The sequence below is a fragment of the Carassius carassius genome, chromosome 16 (genome assembly GCF_963082965.1).
Source record: "Carassius carassius chromosome 16, fCarCar2.1, whole genome shotgun sequence".
NCBI lineage: Eukaryota > Metazoa > Chordata > Actinopteri > Cypriniformes > Cyprinidae > Carassius > Carassius carassius.
Window position 1 is genome coordinate 4,362,926 of NC_081770.1, and position 26,064 is coordinate 4,388,989.

At 36.8% G+C, this 26,064-nt stretch overlaps 1 protein-coding gene across 2 annotated transcripts in view; it reads right to left on the reverse strand.

The window, feature by feature from the left end:
• Positions 1-3,432: 3,432 nt before the first annotated feature.
• Positions 3,433-26,064, reverse strand: part of LOC132159467 (lysine-specific demethylase 4B-like) — a 51,076-nt gene continuing 28,444 nt past the window's right edge. Inside the window, exons 9-22 of one of the 2 annotated variants that reach the window (XM_059568985.1) lie at positions 24,460-24,656; positions 22,883-23,112; positions 22,565-22,755; positions 22,359-22,482; positions 16,737-16,915; positions 16,325-16,526; positions 12,420-12,496; positions 12,063-12,118; positions 11,847-11,955; positions 8,698-8,883; positions 8,458-8,625; positions 8,021-8,140; positions 6,249-6,341; positions 3,433-5,725 (exon numbers count right to left, since the gene is read on the reverse strand). In XM_059568985.1, the coding sequence (XP_059424968.1) occupies positions 5,378-5,725; positions 6,249-6,341; positions 8,021-8,140; positions 8,458-8,625; positions 8,698-8,883; positions 11,847-11,955; positions 12,063-12,118; positions 12,420-12,496; positions 16,325-16,526; positions 16,737-16,915; positions 22,359-22,482; positions 22,565-22,755; positions 22,883-23,112; positions 24,460-24,656 (2,280 nt within the window). In that variant the 3' untranslated portion in view covers positions 3,433-5,377. Of the gene's footprint in view, positions 5,726-6,248; positions 6,342-8,020; positions 8,141-8,457; positions 8,884-11,846; positions 11,956-12,062; positions 12,119-12,419; positions 12,497-16,324; positions 16,527-16,736; positions 16,916-22,358; positions 22,483-22,564; positions 22,756-22,882; positions 23,113-24,459; positions 24,657-26,064 lie in introns of both variants that reach the window. The other variant, XM_059568984.1, reaches the window with a different exon arrangement.

The window sequence follows — 26,064 nt, forward strand, 5'->3', positions numbered from 1 at the left end:
TTCATTAATATAATAAAGTGCAATAATAATAATGAAATAAACTATAAGACGATTTTTACAATCACGAGTCAGAATTTGAACTCGTTACGCCTAAAGAGCAATGACTGTGTTAGCACGCTGACAACGAGACTCTGGATGCCAACCATAGGTTTTAATTCGTTAACACTTGTTTGACTTAGATCTAGAAAAATATCCAACTGTGTCGGAAACGGGTGCGGGTCGGGTCGGACACAGGGGAAACACGGGTCTAAACACGGGTTCAAAACAGTCACGTGCAAACGTGAAAATAGGCCTACGTTCCACTTTAAAAAAATGGCGCAGATCCGCCTCTCGCGATGCTCAGCTGTGAACGATTTGGGTGTGTTCGACTTGAAGCACAACCTCAGACGGTGGTATGATTCACGCTTTTGTTGTTCTGTTTTCTTTCAGGATCAAAAATACAACAAATCAAAGCATTTATCTGTATTTCCGACTGATGAGAACTATGCATATACATTCATAAATCTGTCAATTTGTATTTATTATGAGATATTTTATTCTAATGTGATCAGTGACTCAAGCACTGATGGACCAAAGAGCACGTATTTCGACATTTGCAGTCAAAACGTGAAATATGAAATTCTCAGAAAATGCATTTAATACGAATATATTGAAACGTCTGTTTATACTCCATTAATAAAGTAGTCTAGACATTGGAAAAATATCAGTCCACATGCGTTTTATATTTAATAAGAGGGAAATAGACATGCATGCATGCGTGACACAAAAAATCTTTAACTTTTAGGTAGCAAAATATTTTTTAGTAATTCTGTCAATTACACTAAGGTTATTACATTGTCTGCTATATATTTGCTTCTTATTTATTAAATACGGGCAATTGATTGATAAAACATTGATCAAAATTAAGATAAAATGTATCAAAAACGAATATCTTTTAAAAAGAGTTTTCCATAAAACAAAACTTAATGAAATCATGTTTTACCAAAAACAGCGTCATAGTAGGGCGCCAGCGCCTCGCGAGTGGATGATAGCCCTGAAGATGCCTAGCAATGATATACCTTTAGTAGTAGTATACCTTTAGTTAAGTTATACCTTAAGATTTTTCGTATCGCGTTAAGAGACAATGTTATCGGGAACGCAGCCCAGGTATGTTGCGTAATGGAGATTCCAAAGCGCTCTTCTTTGGTCAGAACCATCGATAGCGATTGCGGATAGGTCTGTCCTATGCACCGAAACTTTTAACAATGCAACAAAATATTTAAAGAGCATCAAGCTATTAAAATCTATATTATGTTTACGCATAGAGAATATAACAGTAGGCTATATGAGTCAATATTTTTATTAGGTTAAGCAGTGATTGGATAATCTTTTTTTTTTTTTTACGTTTTTAATTTAAGGCCCACCCACAATTGTTCTGGCCCATCCAAAACTGGAATCCTGGTGCCGTGCCTGGGCCACACTGAGCTGTGCGAAATGCCCACAGACGTGAAGTGAATCATACAGATGCTGTCCTGTACTGTCTGTAATTGCTAACTCTGTGGCGGAGCATGTGCAAAACAGATTTAACTAATCATGAAGTCAACCAGGATACATAACACAGCCTACTATAGGCCTACACCCAACATTGTCTGATGAAATTGAGTTACTCAGTTTTGTGGTAACGTTAGCCATGTTGTTTATGTACAGGCTTTTTGACAGCTTTGGCTGAGGTTGTCCTTGCGTTAATGCCAAAGGCCGTGTATTAACTTCTGTATGACCTGGCAATAAAATTTGAAAAAAGTGTGTCTAATGTGATTGGCTTAACTGATTTGATTTCGGGTGCGGGTCGGGTGCCGGTTCTATTTTGAGCGGGTCGGGGGTGCGGATTTTAATTAGTGCTGCTGTCGGAAAACGGGTCGGATGCGATTTTAAGCACTGCGGGTACGGGCGGGTGCGGATTTACAAAATCGGACCCGTGCAGCTGTCTGATACCACACCTGTGAGGGGGATGGATTATCTCGGCAAAGCAGAAGTGCTCATGAACATAGATTTAGACAGATTTGTGAACCATATTTGAGAGAAATAGGCCTTTTTGTGTACATAGAAAACGTCTTAGATCTTTGAGTTCAGCTCATGAAAAATGGGGGCAAAACCAGTGTTGCGTTTATAATTTTGTTTAGTGTATATACTATTTTATCATATTGTCTCTCCCCCCATTTATCAGTTTTTTTTTTTTTTTTTTTACAAATTTTTGGTTCAGATGGACACAAATAACCGCTTGTGTAATGATCAGTTCAGACCTGATTACACAAATTACTCCAGTGAATCTCATGAATCCTGTCCTGTCCTCCGCACGAGTCTATTTATGCAAAGCACTTTCATAAAAAGCTACTTACGTCTTTATTAACGGCTTTATTTCTCGTCTCCTGTTAAGGCGCAGCTGTGTGTTTTTGTTACACGTCATGCTCTGGTGGGTTATCATTCAAGTCATGTGAGCTTGAATTTACACACACACACGGAACTAATGAAGATATGCAGCAGGTAATGAGTGCAGGTTTCATTTCACATCTCTTCAGTACGAAGACAGCTGTGTCTCTAAATATCTCAGAGCATAAGAGGATTCATAACTTTATGAACGACGGCGTGCGCAGTGCATTATGGGATCTACAGTGGCACCAAACAAATCCTAACTGACATTTCATTTTAGTTGTGTGAAACAATTAGCCGATATTTTAAAAGCCTAATTGGTTTTTAATCAGATAAAGGCACATTTAGAGTGGCTAAATGTCAATGAGGCTTCGATTTGACAGAACAGCTCTACACCAGATTAATCTTTTTGCCTGGGATGATTCATGGTACTTTTTCATAATGGTTAATTTTTAATGGCTCTGGTCTGGAGAAAAGCTTTTAATCTTTTCTTTTGTGATCATCTGAAAAGAATAAACAGCAATTTACTGACCTCTGAACTTTGGAAAAGTAGTTTCCAGAGAGCAATTTATAAAAACGGCACATTTTCAAGAGCCAAAGCTCGTTATAGGTCAATTGATTTTCATGACCATTAAAATCGTTTGTGATTACTGAATAAGGATTCGAAGATGCATTTAGGGAAAGTAACTAATTTGTAAACTTGGTCATGTGATTCATTACAAAGACCAATTCAAAAAATAATTTGCTCACAAATGGAAATCACGACATAGTACTGTAAAGATGAACAAACCTAGCCAATTAAATATTTTTAAGGAAAATATACAAATTCAACATTGAACACTGACTGACTTTGTTCATTTTTTTTATGAAGGATTTACATTATAAATTTTACAATATTTTATTATTTATTGATAATTATTTCTACAATTACCTATTTATTATTCATTCCTACTTATTTTTACTGGTATTATTTAAACCAGGTTTTTATTGCTTTTTCAGGGAAATAAACACTGTCAGACACAAAGCACCATTTCACTTCACATTTTATTAGAATCTTTCCTAGTACTTCTGCACAGATAAACATTTGCCATCATCAGTATGCAAGCTGTGGTGGGTTATTTCAGTAAACCTGCCCCTTGTGACGTTTTTTTTAATGCAAAGCAGAAACCCCAGAAACACGGGAGTACAAATGCCATTGACACACTGTGTCTAGTGTCAGAGCGGCCGTAGGCAACTGGCAGGCAGAAAACAATAAACAGTGTTGAGATGAGAATGGTGGTTGTCACATTGAACGGAAGGAAAGAGGATGCACTCACTAGTTTCATAATCACTTCATTTTTTAAAGGTGTAATTCAGAGTTATGTTATTATTAAAAAACATGCTAAAGGAAAGAGGGAGGAATAATAGTATGAAAAAATCATGATGTAAGAGAAAATATATTGAAAAAGAAGGGCTGTCAACTTAATATTTAATAAGTTCATCTGGGGTCTTTCCTTGTATTAATTTATCTTGCATTTTTAACAATTCTCCAAAATCTTTGGGATGCTAAAGTGAATGATTATTCCATCTAAAAATATTTGGCCGTTATTTTGGTTTAGAAAAGAATTGGGAGTGAGGGATTGTGGGAAGGGTCTGAAGAGTGCGCCATCCCCCAAAGGTATGTACTGGGTTCGTTTTGGCTTCAGTCTATAATGACGATCCTGTCTGTAAAGGTCTTATCAGTGTTTGTTTACGAATCAATCAAGGGGCGCTGAAGCAAATTCTCAATGCTATATGGATGATGAACCTGCAAATACCGGTGAAGGAGGTGTGCCGATTGATAATCACTCACATCAGAAAATGAAATAAGGATGGGCAAACAAAATAAAAGAGAAAAGAAATCCAAAGCGACAACCAGACCCTTTATTCCAATGTGACATGGCATTTGTAAGACTTAGAAGTTACACTGAAGAAACTTTTTCCAATTCGTGAGCAGGACGTCTAGTATGTACACCTCATTGTGGGTCACCTGACCCAGATCGCCCCTCAGTAGTCTAAGACCTCTATAGCACCTTGAGAAGGCGGATTGCGTATCTGTTTAATATCACCTATGACTATACACGCTTAAATGTACGCCACTTCAACCTCTTGAATAAAAATTATAAACTCAACAACTTTTTTTTTTCATCTTACACATTGTGTTGCAAAGATTCATCAAAATAAAAATCATAATCATAACAACAACAGTAATCATAATAAAAAACAGACCAGGTGAATAGTATTCAATATCAACGTCTACCAAGTATGCTACAAAAACAAATCATCTGTGGCTGAAAAAACATTTTATCGTTGATTATAGAAGGATACATGGAGACGCACAAATCTATCGTAACACAAATGTGTACACTAACTGAAAACTGTAGCTTCCGATGCTGCAATAATGGATTTTCTTTATACAAATATTTTAAACCTATATGTGACAAAAGACATTTAAATACTTATTAAATCCCATGAGCCCAGCTAAACTCTTCCTGTGACCTCCCCGCCCGAACACTTGAGTACAGAGAAAAATACCTGAAACTGTACAGATATAGACTGTCTATTTGAACTGTGACCGGGTAGCATGATGTTTTGGCTTGAGTTAGAAAAATATTTAGCACTCGTTAGAGAAAAAAAATCAGGTATAAATTTAACAGCACATACAGTGAATGATTATCCCATCTGAAAATGTATGGTGGCTCTTTCCGTTTAGTGGAAGAACCAGAGAAAGGGATAGTGGAAATAGTTGGAAGAGTACGGCATCCCCCAAGGCCATGTACTGGGTATGTTTCGGCTTCAGTCTATAATGACACGCATGTGTCCCACACACACCATTCATGGGTGGGAGACACAGATTAGCACAACAGCGAATAAATGAAACAAAGACATGCAGTAGATGAATTTAAAGTCTGTATGAAGCATTGACAAATAGCTGTTAGCCCGCAACAGTGCTTCAAAACATAGGCTCAACGTCATGTTCGCCCTCTTCTGGAGGAAAGTCAGAGTTGAGGAGAGACTCCATGTAGGCTATGTAGCTGGAGCTGTGGGTGTAACTCTCACTGGGTTCTGGGGCAGGAAGTGTGGGTGCTGAAACAGGAAGTGATGTGGTTGGAGGCAGGCAGGGGGCAATGCTGGTGTTTGGAGTAATACTAGCGGGCAGAAAAGCGGTGACTATTTCTGGAGGTAGCACCGAGGGCTCAATGGCTAGTGTGGGTGGCGGTGTTGGCAGACGTGGGCGTTTCGCGGCCAAAGGTTCGTCTGATGGTTGCGCCTGAGGTTGCTGTTGGTTCACAGTTGTCTGCTGAAAAGAAAAAAAGACAATAATCCTTCAGCGATGTCAGTCAGAACTCTCCAAATGGACTCCAACTAGGGTTGCTCCGATCACGATCGGCCGATCGTTATGCGCATCTCGTCAGTAAAGCCGGTTCTCTTATCAGCAGTAAATTCCCTCAGGTGCGTGATTTCACATAGAGCAGCTGATACTACACGGAGCCATTGTTAACTGAGAAGATGCGCAAATCCACTTCATTTTCAGCGTTTATTTGCGCATCTTCTCAGTTAACAACGGCTTCGTGAAGTAACAGCTGCTCTATGTGAAATCACACACCTGAGGGAATTTACCGCTGATTAGAGAACCGGCTTTACTGACGAGATGCGCATAACGATCGGCCAATCGTGATCGGATGAGCCCTAACTCCAACAGCACTGTTAGCTTGAAAAACCATGAAAGCTGTAAAGTGTTAAGCCTGCACTTTGGTTTCACGTTGATGAATTCTGTGTGCAGAAACATACGGTACTTGGCCGAAGTGAATAAAAGCGCTTACCATACGAGACATGACCCTCTTAGGCAGCTCTTGGTTCAGAGAGTGAATCTCGCTGCGCTTCAGTAAGATCTGTGTCTCATCCTGAAACTCCACCTGGACAGAAATACAGGCAGTTTAGATGCCTCGGATCCTTTTCTTGTGTATATATATATACACACACACACACACACATATATATATATAAAAGCCATGTATATTTATATTAATATATATATTAATTAATATTAATATTTGATTAATTATTAATATCTAAATACATATTAATTATATAGTTTTTTTATACCACAATGTAAAAATAATTCTATATGTAAAAAAGAAATGAAACTAATGTATTTAACATTTAAATATGTATTATATATATTTACATTTATTCAAAATGCTCAAATTTGCACACATGTACTACAAAATACGAATTTCATTTTAAATATGCATTAAATATTTAATTAAATCAATTATAAGTACTGTATAACCTATATCATTTTTATTTTCAAATGTTGTAAATGACATGTTGTACGTATATTTTTATTACTTTAAATAATTTAAATAAAATAATGATATGAAATGAATTTACAGGTGTATATATATGAATTTAAATATGTACAAAATATTCAATCATATTTTTTATTATAAAATGCCGAGCACATATCCCGACAATGCATCAATCCACATGTATTGTATAATGCAAAATCTAGTGTCAGTGCTGTTGATAGAGCTGAAAAAAAAACTACATTTAACCCAGATCATTCCTTTAAAATCTCAAGAGCATCCAACAATAACATAAGCTGCAAACTTTCCACCAGTCTGCAATCAGCACCCTGTTCCAGATCAATTCCCAACGGCTTCAAGACCTGTCAGACTCACAGGCATCCAGTTACAGATCGCCCACAGCGAGTGGGAGAGTGTTTGTCACATCTTGCAAAGGTAAAAGTGACGTCAAAAAAAGCAATCGGCACTTGTTACGAATGCCATGACTCACACAGATCTGATAAATAATGGAGTTGTGGCGGAGGACAGAATCAAGCAGTTCGTTAATGCTGACAGAGGAGTCTCAAGAGTTCAGCTGAGTAATGAAACACTGTGTGTGTGTGGAGTTGAGTTTTAAAGAGAAAGAATTTGACGAAGTCAAACTAGTTCATACAATGTGTCAAACAATGTATTAACATAGTTTGGTATGCCTCGTTTTAGGAGAAAAACTGAAAAAGCATGTTCGTTTAAGCTTTCTGGTAGTTTCTGAGTCACTTTTTCATTCAAATGTGACCCAGATGTGAATTAAAACATCGACCCATCACTGCACAAGAACACAAAAGCACTTCCTGTGAGGATTGGTGTGTGTGCGTGAAATAGCTGATGAATAGCAGTCTACTTTCCACGTCTGCGGTCCATCACACCTCATAAGCTTCATCTAAAGACTCCATAAATCCCCCATGTGCCACATCTGCCTACTTTTCTCCTTTTCCCATTAATCTCAGCTCCCCTCCGCTCAATACATCAACGGCTGCTCTGTGTACAAGGAAAGCCAACTTTGCACCAAATGTGGGACTCCTGAAAGACTCGGATGAGATGTGGAATTACAAGAAAGCTGACTTATAGATTTAGGTTCTTAAAATTGGGTGTCACTATGGGGTCTTAACTATATACTAACTATAATACGGTAGAAAACAAACAGTAAAACAAACAAAGCAAGCAATGAAATGGTTTGGTTTGAAATGGATAACTCTTTATATATAAAGGCATAAATAATTACAACTAAAAATTGTATACGTCATAGCTACCTGGTAGTATCGTTGGACATTTTCCTTTATGAAAGACGCGTTGAGAACCCGTCCATCGAATGTATTGACCACCACGTGTTCGCCCAGTTCTGGAGGGCCGTTCCTCAGACAGTCGTGACTCTGGAACAGAGAAATCAAACAGATGATGGACCAAACAAACAGTTGTAGCTCTAAAATCTGATTAGATGAGCCGAATTAATGGGCCAACCATAATAACCTAGAGGTAGATTTAGCCAATCTAGACTTTGACCAATCAGCATCCAGGACCAGACCTATGCATTTTTGACCACAATAAGCCACAAGATGCCAGACATTATTACAGTTATTTATTTATTTCCATTTTTTATTTTCTATTTAGTGGTGGAAATGGGCTTCAAGGCCAAAGCCAATTGGCAACCATGATCACCATAATAATAATAATGTGAAAACATTCTCACCAGCAGGTTCTCTGGGAAGACATTATCACAGTAGGAGCCGTCATCGAAGTTGACCTCGTAGTAGTTCTGCGTGCCGATGCCGGTGATGGTGCAGCGATAAAACCAACCATTGCTGCTTCTGCCGATGACCTCCTGACCTAAAGACAGCTCACGGGTGCGGTTTTTTACCTGCAACGGAGGCAAAGCGTCAGTTTGAGGATCACCGTGTGCATTGAGATCCCTTCTAAAGCAGCTACGCACCTTCTGATTGGTCTGTTTGTGTTTGTGACAGGTGACGGACACCACGTAAGGCCAATCGGCCGGCTTCATGACGACTCCGGCGAGGAGGGCGCAGGTGACGTGGAAGGACGTGGAGCAGTTGTCCAACGAGCACTGGATACACGCACCGAAGATCTGCTTGGTCGTCTTGTGGCAGTAGACACACTTCTGCAAATAGTAATGAGGAAACATGAAACTTGAGTTGCAACCTTTGTAACATGACGAACTTCCATCATGACGAAAAGTGGTTTTATCCATCAGGCCGAATAGGAGTTCAGTGCTATAAAGCTATTAGACTAATGGTAAAGAGCTATATAAAAAAACAAACATTCAGAAATGGAGAACAAAGCAACAAATTAGTAAAAAAAAAAAAAAGCAGCCAGAATAAGACAAAGGAAACATATAGTGTAAGAAACAAGGAAAGAAAAGACACAAATGGAAGAATGAAAGAACAAACTAAAGAAATAGAAACAAAAAGAAACATACAAACATATGAGTGAAAACGTATAGAGAAAGAAACAAACTAAAATAAATGAAAACCAAAAATAGAGAAAGGAATGAATGAAAAACAAACACAATGAATGAATAAAGAAGAAAATAAACAGCAAAAGAAAGAGTCTTTGAAAGAAAAAGCTCAAGCCAAAGAAGGAATAAAAATAAACAATTAAAAAAAGATATGAACTAATGGAAACAAAAGTAGAGGGAATGAGCTAAAAGAAACTAAAAAAAGAAAGAAAAGAAAGAAGGAAAACAGATGTAGGTAAGAAAAAACTAAAAGAAACAGAAGAAACGGAAAAGAATAAAAGGAAAAATGATAAAGCAAAGCTAAAAAAACAAACCAAAGAAAATAAATGAAAAAGCACAAACAAATAGAGCTAAAAGAACCAAAACAAACAAAAAATATAAAACATGAAAGACAGATCAGAAACAAATTAAGAATAGAATGATAAAAAATCCAAATAAAATAAAGAAATGACACAAAAGAGAACAGAAACCAAGCTAATGAAGGAAAACAAACCAAAAAGCAGACGTTCACTAATAAACCAGATATTAAAGAAGGAAGTGAGATCATCATACCAGAACAGCGCCTGAGCCAAATGCCAATGCTAAATAGCTATTTGGCTCTTAGCTAACATTATTTCCATGTGTCAGCTAAAAATGAAAGTAATTTCAAGAGTGCAGCAGCAGCTCCGATGAAAGATTACAAAGATGAACATTTGCTACTAAAGCGAACAGCAGAAATGTTCACAAACACAGTCCATTTTGATTCAACGTTGACTTAAGAGGCAGAAATTAGGCTCGAATTTGTGGTATTTAAAATCAATGCACTTGATACCGCAGCATTTTTTACAAATATCCTCTCAAATGGAAACATGTTGTGTCCGTTCATCCCCGTCTCTCTCCTCTTCTCCTCCATTTGCGCCTCCAAACGTGCGCGCACACACACAGAGGAATATCGACGGGGATAAAAATTCTTTATTAAATTGTCAATACTTCATTTCAACTCCCTGTGGCCAAGCGGCCGTAATGTACGACGGCCTTTCGATGCGGCGCCAGCTCGGAAATATTTCATCGGCCTGTGAAAGCCTCTGATTTATCTTTCGCCAGGGATTGATTGCAAGACAGGCCAACGGACAAGAGAAGGGGAAAAAAAATGTGTGATTTACGAGCATCCAGCTCGCAGTTATTTATTCATACATCAAGAGCTGGCATCCATTTTGTGTCGTGGCGAGCGAGAAGATAAAGCAACCTCCTTTTAATCTACAACACAACGCGGTTTCTTGTTCTAGAGTGAAACTGTGCAAATAACGAGACTGAATGCTTGATGTTCTTTCGTTTCTCGCACTGATTTGTAGTAAACCTTTGTGTTTCTGCTTGCTAATGGCGACTGGAAGATGAAGTCAGATGCATGAACAGTACGAGAGGTTTATAGCATGTTTTTCATGTCTGAAGTTGCTTTGGGTTGTGTGTTTGTGCCGACACATTGAGCAGCATTCAGACGTAAGGCAGAAGAGGAGAAACCCGCCTATACAATCAATGCAGTTCATTTAGCACAGTGAGGAATGACACCTGATTATTCAAGTATTGCACATCATTAATAATGCATCATATCCTCTGAGAAAGAGAGAATGATGGAGAAACAAAAAAGAAGACATGGAAGATACGAACGAAAGAACAAATAAGATGAAAGAAAAAAACTAAATGAAAAACACAAATGAACAAACGAAAACAAGGCAAACTGATGAATGAACGAAAAATTTGGGAATTAATGAACAATGTACAAAAAGAACAACAGCAACAAGACAAAAAACTTTAACAATAGAAAATTATACTTAAATCTGAGCAAAACAGAACAAACTAAATAAAAACAGAAAGAAACAAATTAAAAATGTATATATTAAAATGAAACAAATGGAAAAAACTAATATAAGCAAAACAGAAAAACAAATTAGGAATTAACAAAAAAGCATAAATGAAACAGAATAAACAAAAGAACGAGCAAAAAATGTAAAAGTAAAAAAAACAACAAAACGGCAAAACTAAGAGAGAAAAACAACTTAGGAATGAGCAACAAAACGAAAGGAACAAATAAAAAAAATAAATGAACGGAAAATTTACGAACTAGCAAAAGTAAAAAAACAAACATTGAAAAAACAACAAAAAATTTATAAGGCCAATAAATGAAAATGCACACAAAAACAGACAAAACATAATAAGACAAAATAGGACGCACACTAACAAATGATTAAAAATGTAACAAATTAACAAAAACAAACAAAAGTTGAAGCCCAACAGGAAAAATAAAATAAATAAATAAGGAGAATAAAAGAAAACAACAACAACAAAATAAGTTGAAAAACAAATATAAGGCCAGTAAGGAACAGAAGAACAAACAACTGAAAACAGCCGTAGAAAATAAATGAAGCTACAACATGAACAAAAAAGAAGGAACAAAAGAAATAAACAAAAACACAAACGGAAAAATGAATGAGGACATCATACACAATGGAGCAAATCAATGGAGGCGCCAACAAGTGAGTGAACGAAACTGTATATAAGTATAAAACGAAGCAAAAACACAGAAAGCACAAAAAGGACTGTCATGTCATCTTCTGTGTGTCTTGACTCACCAGACTCTTCCTGGTGTCAGGGACGGCGGTCACGTCCACAGGCTCTCGCTCCACCGCGTTAACAAAACGAGCCTCGGCCACAGCGACGGCGCAGATCACATGAACCCACCTGCGGACGGGACACCAAACGCACGGTTTAGCAGAGTTCAGAGCATGGACAGATGCTTCTCGTAATTGACATGCGATATGAGAGAAACAGAGTTTGAGATATTAGACCTGTCATCTGTGGTTTTCTTCAAAGCTCCTCCTCTTAAACTGCACAAACAGCAGGCCTGCGACGAGAAACAACACCAATGAACACAATAATGTACTAAACTTTTATAAAAGAAATAAGACCAGTGAAGCCGTGGTTTACAGTGAATTTATAGCAGCTAAGGGGTTTGTAGGCACTCTGCTTTGCGTCGTTAATTGTTATAAATTCACTGTAAACCACGGCTTCTTGGGGTTTATTGCTTTATCAATGCACAGGTTTCTGCTTAGGAGTTACATGTGAACAGTCATTGTTAATATAAATGGTTATAACTAGTCGTAGGACTGGTCTATGTTTGCGTGAAAGGTGTTTGCGATACTTACGGCTGTCCATTCAGTCGCAGTACACCGAGAACACGTCCAGCCCTCCTGTTTCGTGTCTGGATTAACGCCGTAACAACCTGAGAGGAACGAGAACACGAACTTAGCCGTCTAAGAACGTAAAAAAATAAAATTAAATAATATATAAAGAAAATAAGCACAAACAAACGTACGTAGTTACAAAATAAAAAGGTTTTGTAATTTTTCATTAAAATCTACTTTATTCACCTACATTTAATACAATAAGAATACAAGACGAATGAAACAAAAGAAGAGAGCAAAATCGTATTAAAACAAAAATCAGAAGTCAAACCAAAAAGAAACAATTGGAAGAACAAAACCAAAGAGAAAAAGAATGAAGTGGCAAAAAAGCACAAAAGAAAGAATAAAACGAAGTAAAAACAAACAAAGCGAAAATAAATTAAACGTAGTATGTACGATTCACTAGCGTATGTTACTTAAAAAAATATGTTGCAATTAAACAAGCTTAGAAAGAGGAAAGGAACGAGGAAACGGCTATCATTTAATGAATCTGCTAATCTTCAACGCGTTTTACACTAAACAACACTTTTGGATTGAACTATTTTTAGTGTACCACAAAAAAAATGCAGTTTTATAAGAAAAAAACTTTTTCTTTCATTCCTATGGGATCTATAAACTGTGATTGAGTGTCACACAACACAACTCGACATAGTACAGGCTCCAAAAAAAAAAAAAATAGACGACAGCTATGTTTAAATGAGCAGAAGATCAAAAAAAGATTGTCCATCGTATAAATGATTCTGGTTTCGTCCATTAAAGTTAACCTTTACAAATAACGATCATAGTCCCAGATAGTGCGTGACTTAACATATGCAGGTAAAATCGGATTTCCTCCAAAAAACAACAAACTTCACAGCTAGCGTTAGTGAAGCGGTTAGGTGAATCTTTCTGCCTACACCCACAGAAAAATGTCACAATGTTTACTAACAGAAAATTTTGATTTATTTTAATTTACAAAAGCACACGCCTATTTTTACAGGAAGAAAATGGTGAATAGTAAGTAATACAGACCCTCTTCATCTCTCTATAGCAAGACCATCTCTGGTAATTACCGCAGACTCCTTGCAAACGCGCACAACAGGAAAATTAAGCTTGATATCGCGTGCATCGGAGGTGAAAGCTCACGAGAACGGAAAGCTGCTGTTGACATGCTGTCATTTACTGCTCTTCCTGCCTTATCGAAATCAGCAGCTTTCTGCAGGTAAACACGAGCAGCGGGACATCGCAGCCGAGCCCAGCCGGAGCCGTAATGGAGGACGGGATACACACACGGCCTCCGGGCATTAGTTTAATATGCGACACGCGCACATGTTCTGGAGAGCCATTTTCATAAGCTCTGTGAGTGAATTCAAGCGTACAAGCGCTTAGCAAAACCCAAAATAGCATGGAGAAGCAAGGAGGCAAAGACAGCATCGACTAACAAGCTGTCTTTCACTTCACAGCCCTTTCTTCAAGCCTTCGAAAAGCAAACAAGCTGGAGATGCTGCTGCTGCTGTTGTTGTTTTGTTCATTCGGGTCGGTGGTTCGCTGTTGCCGTTGTAAGAGGAAGTCGAGGGAATCTGAGCGTTTAAAACACCTCTGGGGAGCCGCGGGGAGCTCACGGCTTGGAGACAGTAAATGAAAGCACTAAGCCACTTGAGGTCAAAATTGAGTGATTTTACTATGGTAAAGGGATTTTTACTATAGGAAAGGGGCTTTGATGCAGTAAAATCCCTATTTCATACAGCCTTGAGTGGCTTATTAATTACATTAAACCAAGTTAAGAGTAAAATGATTAAAGACATGATTTTATTTTTTCCTTTGAAATATTTTGGGGGAAAATTATTAGATTAAGATTATACAAAAACAAAGCATAAACAACTAAAATAAAGACAGATGAATAAAAATAAAATATGAGAATAACAAAGAATAATGACAGTTTAATTTACAAAAAAGCTGAAACAGAAGAAAAAAAGACAAACACAAACTAATTAAATAATGCATATTTAAATAAAAATTATAATATTAATATATATATTTATTAGTATTAAAAAACAAATGAAAGACAAACTTTAAAGACAAAAAAGAAACTAAATAAACAAAAAATAAATAAACAATAGACACAAATTAAGGAGACATGACAAAAAAGAATAAAATTTTTTTAAATTTGCTAAAAATGTTTTGTGAAAAAAAAACTATGGCAATACCAAAAAAAAAGAGGAAAAGAAATAAAGAAAAAGAATGGCAGACAAATAGACAAATTAATTAAGCAAAAACAAAGTAACAAACAAAAGAAATAACATACAAAAAATAATCATACTTTATTATTATTGTTATTATTAAAGAAAAAAAAAGATAAAAAAGCACCAAAATAACCAAACAATAGAACAAAATATAATGGAAGAAACGAGTAACACACTAAAACAAAATACACAAATGAAGGAGAAAAGGGGGAAAAGAACGAGTGACAAAAATAGAATGACAAAAAATATACAAAAAGAACCAAATTAAGAATAAACAAAACAAAAAAACAAACAACACAAAATTAATTAATAAATGATCAAAAACAAAAAATGAACAAAAAAAAAGTGTTAAATGTACAAAAATCTAAAAATAATACTTATAATTATTATTATTGTAGTTTTAATAAGAGTTGCATAAACAATGCTTCCACTAGTTAATACAGTAACTGTAGGCCGTCTTCCTGTGCAATAATATATAACTGATAGGACATATGAACACAGGTGCACATTAAATATCAGCTATTTCTATCGAACGCGGGTCATCGGGTGATAATCGAGCTAGAAATATCTGTTTCACAAGCTGTGCTTCTTTCAGAAAGCTTGAGTGGAGCTGACAGCAGCACAGGTAAGATATGAGCAAGTACTCCTCAGACACACAGTGACGACTTGAATTAGTTTGACAGAGTGAAAACAGAGCGAAGGTAAACTGATTAGTGCTGCTAAAAGCAGACGAACACGCGACAGCTCATGCGAGAGCGATCGCACTTCATAAATCTGAACAACTCGCCGTGATGAACTTACAAACAGTCATCGAAAGGTATCTGAGCGAAACAGAGCGGTTTTTTTTAGCACGCTGACGTTCATCTGTCGTTCTTTCGCGAGTAAATCTAATCATACCGTCAGACGATGGCAAATACCACGGCTGGATGCTTCTGGAAAACACAAAAACATCAAGAAAACTGAAATAAGTTTAGTCTAAACTGTCATTTTCGTTTAAAGCACAAACGGGCCAATCAGAGTGCGGCGTCACCTCGGTGAACTCGCGGCTAATTGGCTACGCGGCTTAGACTCGCGCCGTGGAGAGAAACCGGCGAAACGAGCCTCTTTCCCGTCTCTGTTTTCCTCTTCGGGAGGTTTATTTTCTGTGCTCGTCTAAATAAATAACTGGAGTTCAGCCTGACTGACGGTAAATTGGCTGGAGTGACAGTCGGGCTGCCGTGAGACGCTCTCGCGGCCAGATGAAGACAGAATCAAGGGCGTTTATTAGCAAACACAGACACAGGAAATATGCAGATTGGTGTGAAGGAGGCAAACATACAGCTGGAGATACAGGTGCAGACGTGAAAAGATGGGAGAGTTTTTGACTTTTATTATTAGGAGAAAGGCCAAGAGACTGACACAATACTAACATTATATATTAGTATTATTAGTTATTATATTGTACAATAGTCTATTAAGGAAAAACAGTGGCAACCCCAATAAAGAAACAACAAATAAAGAACAAATAACCAAAGGCCTCCATCAATTCCATTTGTAAAGAAAAATGATTAAATGCCAATGCACAGTAATTCCAAACCATGTTCTGTCTGAGGCTTTAGTTGAACACAGTAACGCAGTATCAAGAGTGTGGGGTGTGTGACTCACTGGCGTGGACCTGAAGGCCACAGCTCCCGCAGGACAGCAGGACGCTGGTGCCGTCGTCATCGATGTGGGAGTTCGACGGCAGCGGCTCGGTGTTCTCAGCACCCGCGCTGAAGCACATCTCTGGAACCAGCGGACGCGTGCGACAGCCGACCCGTGACACCAGACCGGACGTGTCCGAGAGCTGGAAGGGGTCCTTCACAGGCTAAACATGCACAAAAACACAAGAGAGGGGACAGCATGCTAAACCAAAGAGAAATAAACATGGATTCAAAACAACTTCCTGTTCAGTCAGGCAGTTTTTGATTAAAAAAGCATTGAAGTGGACCGGACTTTGTGACGATAGTCTGATAATGTATTATGATATACACAGTATTTCAGTAATTTGCTACTATAGTTGCGCTCAGTGCATTACCTGTGTGTACGGACAGAAGAGCATGCAGACGGCGCAGTGTGGCTCAATGGTCGCCATCGCAGCATTGAACTGTTTCTCGGACAGGAAGTTTGGCACGCGGTTCTGCCACAAGGCGCTGTCCTCTGACTTCTTAGCCTCCGGCTGCACGCCGCCACCTACAGGCAGCCCAGAGTACAGCTCTACAGAAACAGATCAAGAGAGAGAGAGACGACGTGTGAGAGAGAGTCACTGTACTATCTCACTATACATCACCTCACAATCAATAAAGAATAAAAGAACAAAACTGATGAATGAATGGATGGATGGAGGGAATGAACTTACAATAGATGGATGGATGGATGATAGAATGAACAAACAATAGATGGATGGATGGATGGATGGATAGAATGAACAAACAATAGATGGATGGATGGATGGATGGAATGTACAAATGAACGAACGACAGACACACAGAGATAGATGGATGGATGGATGGATGGATAGACAGAATGAACAAACAATAGATGGATGGATGGACAAAATGAACAAACAATAGATGGATGGATGGATGGAATGTATAAATGAATGAACGACAGACATACAGAGATGGATGGATGGATAGACAGACAGAATGAACAAACAATAGATGAATGGATGGATGGATGGATGGAATGTACAAATGAACGAACGACAGACACACAGAGATAGATGGATGGATGGATGGATAGACAGAATGAACAAACAATAGATGGATGGATGGACAAAATGAACAAACAATAGATGGATGGATGGATGGAATGTATAAATGAATGAACGACAGACATACAGAGATGGATGGATGGATAGACAGACAGAATGAACAAACAATAGATGAATGGATGGATGGATGGATGGATGGATGGATGGATGGATGGATGGATAGATAGATAGATAGATAGATAGATAGATAGATAGATAGATAGATAGATAGATAGATAGATAGATAGATAGATAGATAGATAGATTGATGGAGAAAATGTACAAATGAATGACAGACAGACAGACAGACAGAGATGGATGGATGGATGGATGAATGGATAGAATGAACAAACAATAGATGGATGGATGGATGGATGGATGGATGGATGGATAGATAGATAGATAGATAGATGGAGAAAATGTACAAATGAACGACAGACAGACAGACAGAGATGGATGGATGGATGGTTGGACAGAATGAACAAACAATAGATGGATGGATGGATGGATGGATGGATGGAAAGAATGAACAAACAATAGATGGATGGATGGATGGATGGAAAGAATAAAACAAACAATAGATGGATGGATGATGGATGGATAGAATGAACAAACAATAGATGGGTGGATGGATGGATAGAATGAACAAACAATAGATAGATGGATGGATGGATGGAATGTACAAATGAACGAACGACAGACACAGAGATAGATGGATGGATGGATGGATAGACAGAATGAACAAACAATAGATGGATGGATGGATGGATGGAATGTACAAATGAACGAACGACAGACACACAGAGATAGATGGATGGATGGATGGATGGATAGACAGAATGAACAAACAATAGATGGATGGTTGGATGGATGGATGGAATGTACAAATGAATGAACGACAGACATACAGAGATGGATAGACAGACAGATTGAACAAACAATAGACGGATGGATGGATGGATGGATAGATGGAGAAAATGTACAAATGAACGACAGACAGAGATGGATGGATGGATGGATAGAATGAACAAACAATAGACGGATGGATGGTTGGAAAGAATGAACAAATGATAAATGGATGGAAAGAATGAACAAACAATAGACGGATGGATGGTTGGAAAGAATGAACAAACGATAAATGGATGGAAAGAATGAACAAACAATAGACGGATAAATGGATGGAAAGAATGAACAAACAATAGATGGATGGATGGTTGGAAAGAATGAACAAACGATAGATGGATGGAAAGAATGAACAAACAATAGATGGATGGATGGAAAGAATAAACAAACAATAGATGGATGGATGGATGGATGGATAGAATGAACAAACAATAGATGGATGGATGGATAGATGGAATGTACAAACAATAGATGGATGGATGGAAAGAATAAACAAACAATAGATGGATGGATGGATGGATAGAATGAACAAACAATAGATGGATGGATGGATAGATAGATGGAATGAACAAACAATAGATGGATGGATGGATTGTACAAATTAATGAACGACAGACAGACAGACAGACAGAGATAGATAGATGAGCGATGTTCTCTTCCTCTGAGCCGTGACTCTACAGACAGCAGGTGAAGATGTATTTTTGGAGAGTTTTGATGCCCCTCTGTCTGTATTTTGCCCCCTACAGTGACAGTGGGTGGTGCGGGTTTACAGCTGTCTGTCTCTTCATAACTCACAGCACAGACAAATCAATAACCGTCTTTCACCCGCCCCATCTTATAAAGCGCTGATTGTTTGTGGCTGCTTTCTTTCATACTTTATTGCTTTTTCTCTTTGTGCTTGCAAGTGCACACTTTCACAACAAACAAACATAAAACAACATCTCGCCATCAAACCAGAACACTCCGAAATGAAACGCCGGCCTGAAATGTTATAGAAACATTCATATTGTAAAAACATATCTAACTTTTAACATTTTTTTCTTCAGTGGAAAATATGCCATCAGACATTTAACCAGGGCGCAGAGTTTCTTTTGTTCTCCTGAACTCCATTTGATAACAAATGCTGAATATTGTAATTTAATAACTTGCATTGTCATAAATTAGGCCTCATTCAAGAAGCTAGTAAAACAAATTTACAAATCGTTTCTAAAACCTTTCTTCCATAAAATGTTAACCAATAGTTTTCACCAATTTATAAAATAACGCAAATTGTATACTTTTTAAAAATCTTTTAAGAACATCATTTTGAAGTTCATTCATGAAACAATGAAATGTCACTGATTTAAATTTACATAGGATGTTTTCTTTTACAAACAATTCTGCAAAGTCATTCGATTTAACAACATTATGACTACAAATAGTATGGTCATTTATGAAACTAGCAAGACAATTTTGCATCATTCAATTGAGTGCCACTCAATACTTTTAATGGACATTATTGGATTAATTTAAGAGCAGCTTTATGAACAATTTAAAAATTGTCTAATTACAATTTAAACATCATTAGTTTTTTCATACATTATTTCAAGTGTAATTTTTGAAGCATAAGGAAAAAACTAGTTTCTGTGCATGCAAGGATGGCTCCATTTTCATAAAATCATCTGATGTCATCAAGAACTTTTAAAATGATTTAAGAGTAATTTATGCATAATTTTTTTCTGAACATCATTGATTTTATTGGCATTATTACGAAATACATTTTTAAAAACAAAGCAAAACATGCAATTTAACAATAGCTTTATGAACATTTTAAAAATATAATTAGATTTTACGACTGCCATTGCGAACACTATCTATGAATGTGGAGCAAAATGAATTCAGGAAAAACTTTTATTAAAAATATTTTTAAATTGCTGCATTAAATTTATGCACATTTTATACAAAGTTGTAAGAACATCCTTAGACTTTTCGAATGTTATTTCAAATGTAATATTTGAGGGATTCGAAAAATTATTTTCTGTGCATGAATGGGTTTATAAACACATTTACATACAACAGTTGATTTTACAAATGTAATTACGAACTTAATTTGAAACATGAGCAAAATTAATTGATCAAAATTTTTCGTAATACTATTCTAATGCAAATTTCTACATTAAATTCAATGAACTATGCAAGAACACTTTACAAACATTCCATTTTACGGACATTGCTACAACCTACATTTAAAAAACATGTAACTCTACTAACAATTAGAAAAATATAATTAGGAATAACCTTGAAATCATAATATTTTGCAAGAATATAATTTTTGCATGCAAGAATGGCTTTATGGATATAATTTTGAGGATGTCATTATGAAATTCATTCGAAACATGAGCAAAACAAATTTGAGAAAATATTTTGTAAATTCATTCTTACATAAAATGTTACACAGAAATTAAGTGATAGCAATTTGTTTGGAAAAACATTATTAGAAATCTGCTTACATTTCATGAATGAGGATTCAATTTCTAACTTATTTAAATGTCATAGTTAAAGTACCCATGACATCAAAATTAAACATTTTAAGGTTATCTATAAGCTAGAAGTTTTTTGGCGTCACATCATACTTCATCTTCTCATCAATTCTTCTGACCAATCGAATGGTCTCTAGAATCCTGCACTATAAATACAGACGCTGAATTTCCAGCTAAGGTCAGTCACTTGTTCACAGTGTAGTATTTCCTGTACAGTAAATGGCTCGTAGTGCACAATATAGATGATAGGGAACGATTCAGTGTAAATATGCTTTCTGTTGGTGCAAATGAGGTCTGCTTTCACATTGTTTCACACAAACCACTGCAGCACACATCTGGACTTTAGCTCCGGTCCAGAGACATGAGCATTTATTAAAAAATATATATATTTTACTGAGAGTTGCATAATTAATTTAGGAGTAATCTATTAGACTGTGGCTGACAAATGCAGCTTTACCAATCTTAGCTGTTCTGGCTGGCCCAAACAGATACAGTCAAAACGCTATTGGCTATTTAAAAAAAAAGGACAATATGTCCCGCCCTTTCTTCAAATGAAATGATGTCACCACATAGAATGTCACACATATTGATATTACTGGAACTCCTCTGTCATATCTATCTGGACGCAGTCAGCATATTCAATTAAAAGGTTTTAGTTCAAGAATATCTACAGTCACCACTGGTGTTCCCCAGGGTTCTGTTTAGGGCCCGCTTCTTTTCATTATATATATGCTCCCTCTTGGTTATATTTTCTTGGTTATATGTGGATGACACCCAACTTTACCTGTCTGCCAAACCAACCTGTTCTTTTCCGCCACCATCTTTGTCAAGCTGTTTAGCTGAAATTAAGGATTGGCTTTCAGCGAACTTCTTGAAGATAAATGGCAACAAAACTGAGGCTCTGCTTGTTGGCACTAGATCTGTTGTGTCTAAATCTAACCGTTTCTCTCTATACATTGACAATATTGCAATCTGTCCTTCCTCTCACTTCATAATCCTGCACCACAATACCTTACTCAACTTCTCCATGTTTACACTCCTTCACGTGCACTTAGATCTTCATCTTCAATTTCTCTTGTGGTACCTCGGATTCGACTTACTACCATGGGTGCCAGATCTTTTAGTTATGCTGCCCCCCTGCCTATGGAACTCTCTTCCCCTCGATGTTCGCGATAGCGAGTGCTTGTTGACTTTTAAAATGCGTCTTAAGAAATATCTTTTTATACAGGCTTTTTTAAAACATGTTTTATTGAGACTTAAATGCACTTTATATGTATATGCAGTTTGTTTGTTGTGTGTTTTGTCTTATGCAGTGACCTGTATATTACTTGTAAGGTGACCTTGGGTGTTCTGAAAGGCGCCATGAAATAAAATGCACTATTATTATTATTATTAGAAAAACACTGCTTGTTTCAAAGCACTTCGGGGGGGGGGGGGGGGGCTTTAAAGTGCGCTTAATGTTTATTGTTAATGATGTACTCACCCTCATCGCTGGAGGCTTCCTGTTTGACTATGGAGTGAGGAGAGCGCATGGGCGGCTTGCTGATCGGATGTCTTCGACTCTTCTTCACTTCAACTTTCTTCTTCAGCTTCGGGAAGGGACTCAGCTGGGAACAAAAACATTTAACGATAAATTTCCTCATTGTTTAAAATCCCCTAAAAACCCTTGGGATCAGAGAAAGCGCTGACCTGTAGGTCTGGAGTGGCTCTGTTACTCTCAACATCACTGGAAGCGAACTGCTCAAACACCTGCTGGAAGGAGAGCTCGTCGGGATGCTTTGGCTTCTTCTTTTTCTTCTTCTTCTTCTTCTCCTCCTCCTCCTCCTCCTCCTCGTCCTCTCTGTTTTCCGGCGGAGGATCCTGGGAATCTATTTTTCCGTCTTCTTCACGGAAGATGGGAAAAAAACACATTTACCATCACACATTCAGTAATAACAAGGTGTGTTACTCTGTGGTTTCTAGGGTTTATGGGGTGGTTTCTATATGTTCAATGTTCACTCCTGTCACCTTCTTCCCGAAGCGCTGCTTCCGCCTGCTCCTGCTCCTCCCTCTCCAGTGCCTCCAGTGTGAGGAGTGCCTCCCGCGCCATGCGCTCATCCCTTTTCTGCCGTCGCTGCTCCTCGCGCTCCTCCACCTTGCGTAGATACTCACTCATATCCAGTGTCACTCCCTCCTCCACCAGGACCTTCACCTCCTCTAGCTTCAGACGCCGAAACTGTTTCATCCTCGCCTGAGCTCTACAAAAAAATAATGAAAACGGTCAGCAAAATTATTTCAACTTACACATTTCCCACTTCATAGTTCTTATTTATTATGATTTGAACTGTAATGGTAAAAAGTCAATAAAAACTTTGTTGGAGCTCTACAAAAGACATTGCAAATGGAAAAACGTTTATTTTAAACAAAACGTTTCCTGCTTGATATTTTGTATTTATTACAATTCAAGCAAATTTTACAATTCAGTTAATGGGTCAATAAAACTTTGCATAAGCGTGGCAACAACAACACAAACAAACTTTTATTTCAAACAAAACCTTTTCCGTATTTACGTATTACGATTCGAAAATGAAAGGTTAAATGTCAATAAATACCTTGCAGTGGTCTACAAAAAACATCGCAAATTGATAACGAACTTTTATTTAAAACCAAATATTTTCCCATTTGAATAATAAAAACATTACCTAAGCTCTATTTAACCCTCCTACTCCCCATCCCAAAAAAAACAAACAAACAAAGCAAATAGATAAACTTGTATTTCAATTCAAACGTTTACTGCTTTGTAGTTTTATTGTTACGATACTAATAGTAAAGGTCTAAGGTAAATAAAAACTTCACCTGAACTCTGCAAAAAAAAAAAGCAACACAAGCAGAAAACAAACATTTGTTTAAACCCAAAAAGATTTCACTTGATAGTTTATTACAATTCGAACAGTAAAGGTCGATAAAAACTTTGCCTAAGCACTTAAAAATAAAATCCTATGGATAATGACCTTTAATTTCAACCCAAACATTTCCCGCTTGTTTTTTCTGATTACGATTCAAATTGATTCAAAATGAAACAATTAAAACCATTAAAATTAAACAATGATTTTTTTTTCCAGCTGGAAAAACCTCAAGTTTTCTGACTTGATAAAATTATATTTATTAAAATTCTAACAATAAAATTATATATAATTTCACTTCTGTGGCAAAATATCACAGAGACATTGTTAAAACAAAACAATGCATGTACCAGTAACAAAAACTTTTTAAATTAAATTTGTCTGTATTACAATAGCTGTTACTATATCTGACCATATATGTGTCCATAGTGTCATTCCTACGTCACACTATCTAAACTTTTTACTTTTATCTTTCCATAAGATACTATGAGCGAGCAATTTAACGTTTTGTGTTTTGCATTAAAAGCACATACTGTACTCACTGCTTCCGAAAATTTTTGTGGTGACATGTTGTTAAAAAATAAAGAAGTTTCCATTTAGCATTATTCCATTTATTTTTGTTTTTAGTTTCTAAAATCAACGAAAAATGTCAACCAGCAGATTTTTGCCAAAACCAAATAAACACTGAAAATTGCCCAGCACCTGCGCAGGAGCTTCTCTCTGTACGTGACTCTGGTTTTCCTCCAGTGCTCCAGCTCGGGGCTGGTGAGGCTCGTGGGTTTCAGGTGGTCCAGGACCATGTTGTCTTTCCCCTGTTTCCACAGCTCGTATCGGTCAGGCTGCAGACAGCGAACGAAGACATCCATGGAGATCTTAACCATGTCCTTACGGCACGAGCACTGCAGAAGACAAACGACAACCAACAACATTAAAACAGTTATGTCTCGAAGTTTTGATTGCATAATATATGATGTGACACAATGACGGCTAATCAGAATGAAAGTTTATTACACAAATACGTGGAGTCATATTGGAGACTAATGAGATTCCATGGTGGGCGGGGCTAATCAGCACAATTATTATTTTTTTTTTTATTGTATAATATAATTTGCAAAAATTTTATTAATTTAAATTTATATTGCATTATATTATTTTTTCATTCAGTTTTAAAGTACACTTTTGCATAAATGCATTTTTTTTCATTTTGAGATCTAGAGTAATATTAATAAAATGCTAATTAATTTAAAATGTCTTAAATATGTATAAATATTATAAATTAAAAATATTGATGTAATTATAATGATGAATTAATTTAATATTAAAACACATTCATTGTTATAAAATAAAGTTAAAAATGAATACTATACAAATTTAAAATAAATATATCTAACACAAATACTAATTTAACTAAATTAATATTTTAATTAAAAGAATAATACAAAGTAATCTTAATTGAAATTAAAATACATAAAAATACTAAACATTAATACAAATATTTAAATAAAAAAACAATGTAGAGGATTTAAATGCGTAAGTAATTTTAAATCAATTTGCTAGGAGCCGATTTGAATGAGAACAAAATATTATGTTTTTCTAATATATATGCAAATTAACTAAAAAAGGACCTTAAAAACAAAAAAGTATTGGGGTTCAATAAGATGAAACTATATAACAGATGAGAATCAAATAAACTGCATCATTGGAGTCATGTCTGAAACAACGATTGATGAAGGCGATAGAGAGGAGATGTGATGATTAGATGAAACAAGTCTTCACGCAAGATTATTAAACGATCAGCGCCGACGACTGGAAGGAGAAAAAAAAACAAAACAAGGTTTTAATCACAGAGTTTGCGCGGCGTGGACCAAAGTGAAAAAAAAACGCACAAATCAACATCTCTCAATCAACAGCGAGAGAGAGACGGATGGAAATAAAAGTAATATTCCTGCGAGCTGCAGTTGGCTGTATTACATCGAGCCGTTATTTCCTGCGCCGCGCCGGAGCTGCTGTTCAATTACCAGAAACATTCTGCAGCTGAAGTGAAGACAAACACAGCAAACCCTGTGTGTGCGTGTTTGTGTGTGGGCATAATAATGGCAACAAGCGCTATTCTTCACTCCGAAATGTCAATGTCTCGCAGCGTAACTCCAGGGCTTGCCATATTATGCTCTGAAATGCAATTCCAACCCGACTGGAAGGATCCGAGTCCACCTGGAAAACAAGCAGCGCTGAGGAGAGGAACCAACCAAAACTAAGAGTACAATCACACTGTGAACATTTTTCAGGAGCATAACTGAGACTCTGCTG